We start from the raw sequence: 14,478 nt of genomic DNA, 5'->3' as shown, positions 1-14,478 counted from the left end.
TGTAATAATGAAAAGCTGTGGTTACAGGATAACTATTTGGCTCTGGGGTAAAAACTCCAAAAGAAACACCTCCAGGGAGTCTCTACACTCCAAAAGGTCCCTGGTCACCCACCTACAAGTGCCTCTTTCCACATCATGGCTTATACCAAGATATCTGTGCTTGCTTTTGGCTTCTAGTTGAGTGGCACAAGGACCCTGGGGAAGAGTTGGCCTTGCAGATCAGAAGTTGTTAAAGTAAGGAAATTAACACCCACAGGTTGGCTCTACTTTGGTAAAGAGGGTGAGAGGTGCTGTCTGCCAGCTTCCATGGCATTTCCAGCCAGTTTGGAATAAATGAGGCTGCTTGAGTTCATAAAAAGAGAAAGAAAAAGAAAAGCATATGTGAGCTCAGAGTTTTAAAAAGAAGGAGGTGGAAGGTTAGCATGGTTTATTAGCTTCCAGTATTTATCCTGATCATGTGGGTAAAACTGATGGAGTAGATGGGCCAGCAAAAGGATTGTTCCAAGTCTTTTTTTGGTGTTAGAACTCTAATCTTCAATAAAGTAGAGACTGTCTGTCTACTGCTTCTACTAGAAAATATGGGCTCTCACCTTACATTTAGCTTTTTCTTTCTTTACATCTCCTCTTTAGATTTCTATCTATTTCTATATATATTTTTTAAAGATTTTATTTACTTATTCATGAGAGACCACCAGAGAAAGGCAGAGACATAGCCAGAGGGAGAGGCAGGCTGGGGAGCCTGATTGGGACCCCATCCCAGGGGCCCTGAGATCATAACCTGAGCCAAAGGGAGATGCTCAACCACTGAGCCACCCAGATGTCCCTAGATTTCTATACTGTATCATTTGTTTTGAGGGTTGCAAACCAGTCATAACCTAAGAAGACAGAAGTAAAAGTTCTGACATTACAAAGTACATAAGATTAGAGGCCACCTTCAGTTAACACCGTCATAATAACTAGTATTTCTAAGAACTTAATAAACTTTGAGATCACTCTATGTCTAGGGAAGCCCCAGAATACAGAGAATTTAAAGTACAAGTAAACAATGTGGTCTCAATCCAGATATGCTGACATTAACATTTCTCTTTTTGGAAGAAGGAAGAGGAATAGGTGGAAACTTGGTTAAGAAGTCGGGGAAGAGGGATGCCGGGGTGGCTCAGTGGTTGAGTGTCTGCCTTTAGCTCAGGGTGTGATCCTGGAGTCCTGGGATCAAGTCCCACATCGGGCTCCCTGCATGGAGCCTGCTTCTCCCTCTGCCTGTGTCTCTGCCTCTCTCTTTCTGTATCTCTCATGAATAAATAAATAAAATCTTTAAAAAGAAAAAAAGAAGTTGGGAAAGAGGTTATAGGTCAATTCCTCCTACTTTCTGCTACAGAAATACTTTAAGGTACTGAACTCCCACAGCCAGCTTTCTGTTTATACTTCCAGTCTGGTGTTTAGCATGATACCAATTTAGTAGGTGGTAAGCTTTGGAGGGCAGAGATCATGTCTTTTCACCTGGATACCTAATACTGTACCATATAAACAATAAAAGTTCAATAAATGCTCATTGAATCAAAATAGCTGATATGCCAGCTGAGTACTCTGTATGTAATTAAGAATTCATTCTTCCCCATTATTAACAGCTCCAGATGAAGAAGAGTTATAGAGCAGGGCCTCACCAGCACTGATTATCTTGGGTTCCTGGTATTACCACCTCATCTCTTCCCATGCCTCTGGCTCCGCATCTGTTCCTAGCTCAGTGAGTTCTTAAATTTTAAGTATATCATGATCATCTAGACTCTTTTAAAACACAAATTCCTGGAGCCTACAACCAGAGTTTCTGATTCAGTGGTCTGGGGTAGGGCCCAAGAATTTACATTTATTACACGTTCCAAGGTAATGATGCTACTGGCCCAGAAACTACATTTTGAGAATTCAATGTTGCCAAGGTTACACAAAAGCAAACACCTGGTCTGCTGAGCAGATATGCATTTTATCAACACAAGTCCTGATGGAGGACAGAAAATAGTTCGTCACATGCCAGCTTTGTGATTCCTTTACTCTTCCCCACTTGAGGGACATGACTACAAGCAACAGACGACACATTAGACCATCAAATTATCAACACAAGGACTCTCAGGTTACCATCTGTTGGTGCTACAGAACAAAAGGTCCACAGTATTTTCAATTCACTGACCACAGCAAAAAGGGAAAAAGTCCTGCTTGGGACGCAGGAAGAGCACCATTTGGGAAGAACACAGAAGAGCAGTGAGAGATCAGTAAGGTTATAATCAGTGAGGAGATTGTCATAGCTCTAACTCATACTGGTCTCCAAAATTTATAATGAAAATCATAATAATGATTATAGCAATATCTACTGAATACTTGTGTTAAAAATACTATTCTAAGTGTTTCATTCATTTAATTTCACTCACTTAACTCATTTAATCCTTAAAACAATCCTATAAGCTAGGACCTTTTTTTTTTTTTTAACCATGAGAGAAACAAAAAGAGAGGCAGAGACACCGGCAGAGGGAGAAGCAGGCTCCATGCAGGGAGCCTGACACCAGACTCAATCCCCATACCCCAGGGTCATGCCCTGGGCCAAAGGCAGGCACTAAACCGCTGAGCCACACAGGGATCCCCACTAGAACCTATTCTTATGCCCATTTTACAGATGAAGAAATTGAGGCTCCCAAAAGGTAAAATAACTAAGATCACACTGTTAGGAAGTAGCAGAATGAATATGTGAACCTAGATAGTCCTGGAGCCCAAACTCAAACATTTTGCTATACTGCCTCCCAAGCAGACTATATACTATAAATGGCAGCTATCCTTCCCAAACTCCCACTTACTCATCCTCACAGACCCATTCAAAAAAAAAAAAAAAAAAAAAAAAAGCAAAAAAAAAAAAGACAGAATTTCTTCAAACTGTACCAAAAGACACAAATCCTTAGTCCACATCGTGTTTGAGCTACATTCTCCTTAGCTACACTCTATCAGGATTGTCAGTTAAAGTCCCAGGGGAATTATTAAACTTTTAGTAGCAGGGCCAAAACAAAATAGAAAATCAGGCCACTCCCTGGCTAGACTGTCAACTCCCTAGGGGCAGAACCACTTAATTCTTTCATAAGACCCAAAGTGCTCTGGAAAATGCTAAGCATTTAAAAAAGTGCTACATACACTTCAAAATGACAGTACAGAAAGGGCACAGGTGGGGAAGCATCAGTGGGGAAAGATCAAGAGGAAATTTCCTGGGGGAGAGATGGAGGCACAGAAGAACTTAATCACATAATATAAAAGGGACAGAAAAGTTTATTGACAAAGCCTAGTATTTTCCTCTAGGAAAGCTTTAAAGAGCACAGGCAATTCAGCTTAGAAACTAAGACCCCAGTTCTCAATAAGAACACTTCTCAAAAAAAAAAAAAAAAAAAAAAAAAAAAAAAACAAAAAAAAAAAAAAAAGAACACTTCTCACTAGTAGTGTAAGGAGATGCAGTAAAAGAGTAGGGTAGAGAGGACTCCAATGCTCCAGTGACTGGTAGACACCAAGTAAGTAAAAGTTCTGGGTGCTGTAAGGCATTTGGGAAGGCTGGGTTCTCTGGAAGGAGTGTTGAATTTACTTCTGTTTCCCAGGCAACCAAGCCAGCCCCTTATCGCCTTCACTTTCATCACTGGAGCAGAATGAAAGGTAATTGGGTTAATTATTAAAGAAACACTAGCTAGTACTGCTACTACTAATTGTCCATTTATCTGAGGTTTATAAACAGCCATCTTAATTGATGTTGAGTTGGAATGTGTCACTCACTTTATTTGCCTGGCTACTAGGTACCAGACACAGAGATAAAGGGTCCAGCCACGGAGATCAAGGGTCCAGCGATGGAGATAAAGGGTCTAGCCATGGAGATAAAGGGTCCAACACCAGAACTATTATTCATTTATGTTCATACTCATTTAAGTATACCATGATGGCCCTCAACTGTACTCGCTACTGTTCATCTCTCCCAGATTTGCCAATTCAAGCAAAGGTCTAGTATATTAGGTAATTTGTTGTATCACAGAGCTACGATATCAAGTTGAAAAATCAGGCTAATTCCTAAAAGTCAGCAAGCCTAGGGCCCCAGATGCCCATTTACATGGCCAAGCTAGACCAGGCAGGCCTCCTAAAAGTAATTCTCTAAGGTACCAGGGAAATGGGGAACATCTAAGAGATACAAAAGACAACCAAATATAAAGTTGACAAGGAAAAGAAAAGTCAAGTCTTACAAAAGAGGTAGCTCTGTCTTATCCACAACAAGCAATAAACAGAAGGATGCTTAGGACATGAGATTATATAAAACAATTATTCTAACACTGCATCGTTGGGTTTATAATATATATAGATGTAATATACATGACAATAATAGCACAGAGGAAAGAGAAGGGAATAAAGTCACAATGCAGCAAAGTTTCTGTATCTTACCAAAATTAGGTTTGTATAAGTCTGAGGTAGCTCAGACTTTAAAAATCAATAAAGATATTAAAATGGTACATTAGAAAATATCCACTTACTATAAAAGAAGTCAGCAAAGGAGAAACAGGAACAAAAAAGACATTAGAAATACAGAACAGAAATAGCAAAATGGCACACAAAAATCCAACTATAACAACAACATTAGAGGTGAATAAATAATCCAATCAGAGATTGTCAGAGTGGATAAAAACAAAAATCAGCAACACAGATATGAACTGAACAGGTCAACTTAGATGTGGATTTTTTTTTTTAATAAATACAATACAGTAGTATAAATGTATTTTCTCTTACGATTTTCTAAATACCATTTTCTTTTCTCAGGCTTATTAAGAATACAGCGTATAACACAATATGCAAAATAATGTGCTCATCGACTATGTTATTGGTAAGACTTCTGGTCAACAGTAGGGTATTAGTAGCTATGTTTTTGGGTCGTCAAAAGTTATACATAGATTTTCAACTACATGGGGGTCAGATTCAAAGAAATAAATAGTTTGAAGTTTAAAAAGATGGAAAAATATATATCACACAATCAACAACCATTAAAGAGCTGGAGTAGCTATATTAATATAAGAAAAAATAGATTTAAAGACAATATTGCTAGAGAGAAGAACATTTTATAATGATAAAAGAATTAATCAGGAAAGCATAACAATTATAAAAATATATGTAGCTAATAACAAGGTCTCAAAATATATAAGGCAAAACCTAACAAAACTAAAAGGAGAAATACACAATTAATCAATAATAACTGGAAGTTTCAATACCTTGCTCTTACCAAAGGATGGGACAACTAGACCAAAAATCAGCAAGGATATACAAAACTTGAACAAGTGTATTAACCAAGCAGATCTCCCCAATACCACACTCCATGCAACAACAGAATATACAGTCTTCTCAAGCACACAGGTAATATTTACTAGGACAGACCATGTGCTAAGCCATAAAACAAGTTTCCATAAATTTAAGATATTTAAATCACACACCACAGTGATATTAAATAAGAAATCAACAGAAGGAAATTTGGGAAATTCACAAATACATGGGGAACCCTGGGTGGTGCAGCGGTTTAGCGCCTGCCTTTGGCCCAGGGCGCGATCCTGGAGACCCGGGATCGAATCCCACGTCGGGCTCCCGGTGCATGGAGCCTGCTTCTCCCTCTGCCTATGTCTCTGCCTGTCTCTCTCTCTGTCTCTATCATAAATAAATAAAAAATAAAAATAAATAAAAAATTTTTCACAAATACATGAAAATTTAAGAACATCCTCCTAAATGTCTAGTGGGTCAAAGAAATCATAAGAGAAAAATTAGGATGACTGGGCACAAAGCCATCTATAGCTCAGGACACTTGACCAGGCCCCAGTGACCTGTGTCAAGGAGGAAGAAAATCCTAACACTCCCCATTGATTTTAATCAAAACACTAAATTAAGTACATCAGGCCCACATCTGTTGGGAACAGATGCTCATTAGGATGAAAGTCAAAAGGATTAGGCAGGACATCTAATACTCTATTTTACAGGTCTCTATCTTACCCAGGTCTCCTTCCCTCAGAAGTTTTTTGTTCTTCCAGTAATTACTAGGAAGATGTCAAATGCCAGGACTTCTCATTTTACTTGTATGAGGCCTCAAACATGCAGAAAAATATTTTAAGCTTATGAACCTTTTGGCAGATACCCCCTACTTGAACTCAGGCAAAACATGGCACAGAAGATTATGAGTCAGGCAGACAGACCTGGTTTAAAGTTCTAGGTCTGCCTCTCACTGTGTTATATTGGGCAAGTGACCTGACTTCTCTGAATGTCAGTTTTCTTCCCCGTAGAACAGAAACGCACCATCTATTCCACAAGGTTGCTATAATGATTATAGGAGGTAATATATGGGAAAGCACTTAGGACAGCATGTGGCTCATAGTAGGCAGTCATTAACTTTATGTCCTTTATTATCAGTGGCTGTTACTGCACAGAGCCAGACCTGTCTACCAAAAAGTCAGCAGAGGGAGCTCCCCAGACTTCTGTGTTTCCCCAAAAATACACCTGGTAGAGTTGCAATAGCTTTAAATTTACTTATACATCTTTAAGTATAGGTTTAGAATTTGTGTTGCTAAAGAAGGGGCATGATGTGCATTGATGGGTGACTAGAGGCCATCAGGAACCTAAAGAATTGTGGGGAAGGCACCAGATAAAGAAAGAGAGATGAGAATTAATAATCAAAACACTTCCTTGTAGTAGCTTCTGCTTTCTATTATCATTCTAAGGCTCATGTGGGAGGAAGTGGGCAGAATGGATCATTTTTGTTGATGACTCTAAATGGCTTTGGCTATGGTTCACTGGAGACTCATTTGCCACCATAGTACTGGTCATGCTTCCTATAACTGCAGGTGTGTGTATGCTTCATACCTGCAAAAAGGCATTCACCTTTCAAAGGGTTTGGCTTTATGTTTGAAGCTAAGAACCAAACAGCAAGATTGAGGTATGGTCAACCATGTAAACTTTGAGCTAAGCTATAGAGGATAGGAATCATGCCTCTTATTCATTTTGGTAGCCTAGAACAGCACCTGGTACATAGCTACAGAACAAATACCTGTTGAATATAATTGTTTTGAGACCATCACAACCTCATTCCAATCATACAAGTGAAATTGCCTTTCCAGGAAAACTGGGTGCTTACTGCTAACAGGCCAATTTGTCCTTCACTCCAAAAGCCGTTATTACAGGAGCTCTATTACACGATTGCAGTAAGTTTAATAAAAAGCAAAAATCTGCGTCAATGAAGGCTAGAAGGCTCAGAGAAAGGGCTACTACATAATGATTTTCTTCAGCATACAGCACTGGGTCATAAAAGGCTATGTCTAGAAACCACTCAAAACAGAGGAATTAAGTAAGAAAAACCCTGAAAATCAAACAAGTTTCCTGGGAGCTCTTTTCCCTCTTCCTTAGATTAAGGTCCTAGAAGAAGCATGCCATTTTGATGCTTTATCCTTTAAAATAACTGTAGGGAGGTAGACTAGGAAGCTTTGGAGTCCCACTGCCTAGTTCAGTTCTGGCTTCTCAACTTCTAGCTGTACCACTCTGGGCAAGTCAGCCTTCTGGGCTTTAGTTTCCTCTACTGTTAATTAGCTAATAGCACCTATCTCAGTATAACTGCAAGAAAGAAATTAAATATAAGTGGAAAAGTATTTAAAATACTCCCTAATATACAGCAAGTGCCCAATAAATGTTAGGCTTTTTCTTTTTTGGTTGTTGTTATTATTCTTGGAATTTTCTCAAGAGACAAATAATACGGCTGTCGACAGAAACTGGAGGGACACCCAAACACAAGTCCCCCCCACTTCCTGAAAGTCTGCTTTACACCACTTCAGTTTTACAAAAGACCTGCATTAGTACTTTGTTCTTGCTAACTGAAGGAAATCCAAAGAGGATTTTCACTTTCACGAAAAAAGGCAATAAGTGAAAATAGCATTTAGCATTTGCTTTACAGTGAGCTGTTACAGAGGCAGCATGCACCCTGAGCATCAAGCTGTCATAGCTTTGAACTGTATCTGTCAGCACATCTGTGCTTTATCTCAATTTATTTCGTGCATCCATTAGCAAGATGTGTCCTAAGGTATCAGAGAAGCCTAAGAGAGGTCTTTTTTTGGGGGGGGTTTGGGTACACTAAAAATTTTTTCCATATAAATTAACGGTAACTGCTTCTTCCCTTTGCACCATTTTGGCTTGCAAAAGCTTTTCTAGGAACACTCTACTTTTGGACAGTAGAGGAAACCTGAATCTACAAATGATGAGGGCCTTTAAGAAAAGACCAATAGGTTCTCTGTAACACATATCTTAAGAAAACAGAAGAAACTAGTTTAATTGTGAATGGAAACCATCTGCTAATCTAACTCAAGAGTGAGGTTCTTGAGAGTCTAGATTTCCTCCCCCTTGAGATACTGCACATTCTTTGTTAGAGAACTTTTCTCAGTAGATTTCATATCTGTTAACAACTACCTGCTGGACCATAACCTCTGTATTCAAAAGTATCCCTAAGTGAAAGGGGGCCTCTTGGGGGTCAGATCTCTCCTCATCAAGGAGGAAACAGGAAATGGTGGTATAGTTCTTAAATCTAAGGAGAAATAAATATACAGCCATTCCCAAGCAAAGCTAAATGCCAAGGAAACACAGATTTTCCAGCAGTAGAGGAACAGGAGGTGCTGTGTGGGGTGATGGAGGCAGATGTCTAGAACAAAGGGTGGAGTAGGGCTCTGTAGTATTGCCTGGCAGCAAGCGATTATCTGTCAGTGAGGAGCTTCCACATGCCATCAGCCAAGCCACACAGAAACATGAAGCATGGAGACACACAGAGACATGGGGTCTGTTAACCCCCTAGGGCCAGACATCCTTAGACAAGGTTGTCAGGGGACCAGATGTAGTCTGCTTCCTCACCAAGGCTGGACCTACAAAGAGTCCTGGTGGCTAGCAGAGAATCCCACTGAGGTTTCTGGGACTTCTAAGCCTTGATATTGGGTCAAGGATAGTCCTACCTAGGGGAGGCCAGATCCTGTGGCCTCCAGCTGTCACAGTAGCTTGTTTAGAAATCACATTCTAGGGGATCCCTGGGTGGCTCAGTGGTTTAGCGCCTGCCTTTGGCCCAGAACATGATCCTGGAGTTCTGGGATCGAGTCCCATATTGGGCTCCCTGCATGGAGCCTGCTTCTCCCTCTGCCTGTGTCTCTGCCTCTCTCTCTCTCTGTCTCTCTCATGCATAAATAAATAAATAAATAAATAAATAAAATCTTTTTAAAAAAAGAAAAAAGAAATCACATTCTCCCAGGCTGACAGTATTACTGCCTCACACAGATCCCTTCCTACCTTTAACCACCACATGGCCCAGATTTTCCAAAACATAATGTCTTTATGAAATTTTTAATAGACGCTTTACACACCTAAATGTGGTTTTTTATACCTCTCATGCCTTCACATACATAAATTTAGAGGTTCACAGTGGAAGTGAGGGGAAAGTGAAGTAAAGAGTGTGATGGGGAAATACTCTGTCAGGAAAAAACAGGATTCTGCTTTGTTTCCTCCTCTAGACACTGCCCAGAAGCAGCAGCACATACTATGTCTGAGAGCCTGCTAACATTATGTATCTTAGCCCAAAAACACTGGTCACTGAGCGATTCAGCCACCATAAAACTGTCTCAGATGGGCTTGTCCAGCCCATTTTTTGTCTCTGAGATTTCTGAGCCAGCTCTATGGGTCTCTTCTCCTCCTCCTTCCCTGGAAGATTCCACAGTGCCTGGAAACTCCATCTGCTGGCAGATGAGTGAAGGGTTGAAGAGGTGTGCATTAAGCTCCTAATTAAATCACAGGATCTGGTTTATGAGTATCTCACCAACCAAAACATGAACAAGACACCTTTATCATTCAATTAAAAGCATAGCCAGAAACGAATTGCTAGATTAAGAAACAAACAGTTTAAACAATTTTTTTAAAAAAAGAAAGATGTTTGAAGAAAGTGGGAATGGGCAAGATAAACAGCTTTGCTCCATTCTAGTTTCCTGCTTTTAAGTAAGGAACTGAGTACAAGACCTCAAACAGTTTTCAGCCAGATGCCAAGATGCCATCACATCAACATAGGTAAAGAAGGGGAAAGCTTTACCTGGCTCCATGCCCCTTCAAATTTTCAAAATCCAAAGAAATACTTCCTTACCTGCCAGGACCCTGTTAACAGAGGAGTGAGTAGCCAAGCCAGGCTGTCCACGTTCGTGAAAAATCCCCGCATAAGGCAAGTACTCAGGCAGCAAGAAACGCCTACAAGAAGGAATCACATGTTAAAAGCCTATAAAAGACCATCATAAAACAAAGGAGATATACTATCCACCTACCCCCAACAATCAAGTCTAAGGGATCCACTAAACCTAGGAATCCACAAAAGCTCAGCACAGAGTAAAAATGCCTGGGATTTGTCCTTCTGCAAACTATATCTCCTTCCTGATTTTTTTCTTCTGCAGTTTTGCAGGGCTTCTAACCTGGAATAGGATACTCCCAAGGCCACTTTTATATCTTTTTGTTGTGGCCAATCATCTCCTGTCAAGTCTTTAGACGGCAGGGCTGGATTATAGGCTCACTAGGAAATAACTCCAGATATGAAATCCAAAGTCCAGAAAGAGGTTTAAAAGTGAAATCCCGCTCTCATAAAGTCTCCTTCATAAAGGCTGACTACTCAGTTCTTACCTTGGAACGAAGCGTCCAAGCGAAGGCGCAGACATCCGGGCATTGCGTGGAGCTCGGTGCCTAGATCTGTCACCATTGTCCCTGGAGAAAACAAAGACTACATATAAAAGAGTCACTAAAGCAGAACCAGCCACCGGCCCAAAAGGCAAATATTTCCCAAACAAAATTCCTACACTCAGGTGAAGATCCCAGAGAAATTAATCATCCGGTTGCTTACTAACTTGGATGGCGCATTAATATACTACATTTCTAGGGTACCTCAACTAAAAGATTTATAAGCATTTTCTGACAGTTTGGTAAAAAGGAGGAACATTTTCATGAGTTAATGTGATCTTTGAACCCTGTATCACCTGAAACTAAAGCCAAGTTTAGATCTTCCAAGGGACCTGGAATGGAAATATATAAACTTCTTTTTCTAGATTGAAAGATACAGAGAAACTTTAGCTTTGGGCTAGCTTGAAGGAAGAAAAATTCCCCCCATCCATTTCATTCAGCAAATGCTTATCTCTAAATGAATATGTTTAGGTCTTTGGTGTGGAAAAAAAAATCACTCATGAAAAGTGAAAGAAAAACAACACAAGAGAAAGACTAGGCAGTCCATTTTTTTAGAGCCTGTAAAATTGGCAATGATGAAGAGTATCAGAAAATGCAATCCCAAGCATTTGAGTAAAAAGAAAAAAGTCTAGGTGTTTTCTTTATGGTCTGTTAGAGCAATAGTAATAACCACCACTTATTAAATATCTACTAAGTTCTAATATAAAGGTTATTAACATGTTATTCTACTTAATCCTTCTAACTATCCCATTCGCTTTTAGATATGGAAATTAAAGGGCAGCCCCCAGTGGCCCAGCGGTTTAGCGCCGCTGGGGTGTGATCCTGGAGACCGGGGATGGAGTCCCACTCCCTGCACGGAGCCTGCTTCTCCCTCTGCCTGTCTCTCTCTCTCTGTGTCATGAATAAATAAATTAAAAATCTTAAAAAAAAAAAAAAGTACACAGATATGGAAATTAAGGACCAGAAAGGCAAATGCCCAAGGTCACACAACTGGTAAGTGGCTGAGGCAGTATTCAAAGAGCATCTATTTGATTCTGAAGCCCTTTCCACTATACTTCACTGCCTCCTACAAGAAAACAAGGACTTCACATGGCTTAGTTTCTAATGCATCAAAGGAACAATAAGCCAAAGGGCATTGGCTGGACAGTGCAGTTAATTAGCTGCTTAACCAACTCCATGAAATAAATAAACCTCTAAAAGCTTGATTTGATATTTTTTTCCTAAATTCTCCCTTTGGATTATCTTCAACTTAATGAGATCATCTTCGAACTGGCCCTCAAATCAAAGTTAAGACAATACTTTAGCTTTCAAATGGACCACTGGGAGCTTTACAAGCCAGAAATGAAAGCCTAGGAAGGTTTTTATATCTTGGTGGGATTGGATGCTGTGCATTAACAAAGGAATCAATATCAGGGATATTGGAAGCTGATCCATTAAAAGTCAGTACTGCTCTTTATTTTCCCAAAAGAGAAGGTATACTATTGTTTTCCTTAATATATCATATCCCTTTGACTTGAAACTCTACAGATGAAGGGAGAGGCAAGGGGCTGGGGGAGGGAGACAAACAGACACTACATGGAAAGTAAAAAGGTTATTAAAAAGAACAGTTAAATTGTGGATTTAACTGTGGATTTAACAGTGGACTGCAGCTCTCAGGAGCCCACAAATCATTTTAAGATCTCAGTAGCCACAGGCACACAGGAAAAGAAAAATATTAAGATAGTTCTCAAATTAAGCATATTATTATTTTCATATATATATTTTAATATATGAAGCTTCAAATTTTGATCAAAGTACCAATTCACTTAAAAGTACAAATGAGGGGATCCCTGGGTGGCTCAGCAGTTTAGCGCTTGCCTTTGGCCCGGGGCATGATCCTGGAGCCCCAGGATCGAGTCCCATGTCGGGCTCCCGGCATGGAGCCTGCTTCTCCTTCCGCCTGTGTCTCTGCCGCCCCCGCCCCTCTTTCTATGTCTATCATAAATGAATAAATAAAATCTTAAAAAAAAAAAGTACAAATGAGGGGCACCTGGGTAGCTCAACTGATTGAGCATCCGACTCTTGATTTCGGCTCAGGTCGTGATCTCAGGGTTGTGAGATCAAGCCCCAAGTCACGCTTCCAGCTGAGTGGGGAGTCTGCCTGAGATTCTCTCCCTCCTCTCCCTCTGGCCCTCCTCAGGCTCACTCATGTTCTCTCTCTCTCTCAAATAAATAGATCTTTAAAAAAAAGTACAAATGAATTGATGACAGCTTTCCATATCAGCATATTTTACTTATCAACGGGCACTAAAAGAACAGTTAACTATCATGAGAAAGTTAGAAAACATTTTGAAATTAAAAAGGGCCCTAAGCCTCAAAAAGGTTAAAAACTAAGCCAGAGAAAGGAGCACCATGGGATAAATGCAAGTACTATTCCATAGTTCTGAGAGCAAGAGCTGGCCTTCCCAGAATCAGTCACACTGTGGAGCTGACAACTGGTTTCTCCAAGGTCCAAAGACCCCTTTTCTCCTGGACAATAAACAGTACTCCATCTGGTGTCAGCAGGGCTGAAGAGCAGGGAAGGAGAAGCCAGTGCACTAGATCAAACTGATCAGCAGTTGCCAGTGCTCAAAGAGGGCACAGAGCTTGGTGAAATGACATAAGGAGACAATTTAGAAAAACGAACAAAGACATTAGGGCTGGGGGAAAATCTGGGCTCCTTCGACATAATTCACAAGCCTCTTTTCATTATTATTATTTTAAAAAATATTTTATTTATTTATTCATGAGAGACACAGACTGAGAGAGAGAGAGAGAGAGAGAGAGAGAGAGGCAGAGACACAGGCAGAGAGAGAAGCAGGCCCCATGCAGAGAGCCCAACATGGGACTCGATCCTGGGATCCTAGGATCACGCCCCGGGTCCAAGGCAGGCACCAAACCGCTGAGCCACCCAGGGATCCCCCCTCTTTTCATTATTATTAAAACTGACAATCAACTCCTTCCTTTCTTTCTTTCTTTCTTTCTTTCTTTCTTTCTTTCTTTCTTTCTTTCTTTAAAGAGAGTGCACAAGCAGGGGTGCGGTGGGGGAGGGAGAGAAGGAGAGAGAGACAGAGAGAGAGAGAGAGAATCTTTAGCACAGAGCCCAACTCAGGGCTTGATCTCACGACCCTGAGATCATGATCTGAGCTGAAATCAAGAGTTGTACACTTAATTGACGAAGCCACCCAGGCTCCCCTAACCAACTCCTTTCTGATTCAGTTTCTCCTTCCATTTGAAAAAGGGAGGTAGGACAAAAAACATGGGCAGAGATAACGGCTTTACAGTACTTAGAGATTAATGGGGGATATACAGGAAAATACAAATGAGATCAGCTGGCTCAAACACAAAGTCTCAGACTGATGGTCACATTCAGCACCATGAAAGACATATACACTAAGTGAATAGACATGCACCTGCTGGTCCTCACCTTAACATCTTGACTAAAGATGGAGAAGTAGGAACTAAATGGCATCTCAATAAAATGTAGAAAAGACTTCAAATTAAAAGCATTGAGAACTCTAGCATAGAAAGAGAAGAATAAGAGCACGGGCCTCAAAACAATTAGAAAACTGTGGAATGCGGTGAACACACAGTGAGATGCTGCCTAGGAGAGACAACAAAGAACAGCTAGGAGAAAAGAGCTCAAATGCTGTTCCAGGAAAAACCCTGTAAACAGGAATGGGAAAGGTGGCAAAGGCC

The 14,478-nt window shown here is 40.4% G+C and overlaps 1 protein-coding gene and 1 long non-coding RNA gene across 2 annotated transcripts in view; one reads left to right on the top strand and one right to left on the bottom strand.

The window, feature by feature from the left end:
* AMBRA1 (autophagy and beclin 1 regulator 1) overlaps positions 1 to 14,478 on the bottom strand; it is a 170,132-nt gene that overhangs the window by 79,766 nt on the left and 75,888 nt on the right. The window contains 2 exon segments of the mRNA XM_025452015.3: positions 10,184 to 10,284; positions 10,708 to 10,788. Of these exon segments, the coding sequence (XP_025307800.2) occupies positions 10,184 to 10,284; positions 10,708 to 10,788 (182 nt within the window).
* Positions 4,814 to 11,791, top strand: LOC125752997 (uncharacterized). The gene is made up of 2 exons (XR_007403774.1): positions 4,814 to 4,879; positions 11,523 to 11,791. It is a non-coding gene; the product is annotated as an uncharacterized LOC125752997 (long non-coding RNA).

Source organism: Canis lupus, chromosome 18, assembly GCF_003254725.2.
Source record: "Canis lupus dingo isolate Sandy chromosome 18, ASM325472v2, whole genome shotgun sequence".
Taxonomy (NCBI): domain Eukaryota; kingdom Metazoa; phylum Chordata; class Mammalia; order Carnivora; family Canidae; genus Canis; species Canis lupus.
Note: the sequence above shows the minus strand (reverse complement) of the source record. Positions and strands in the feature narration are given on the sequence as shown.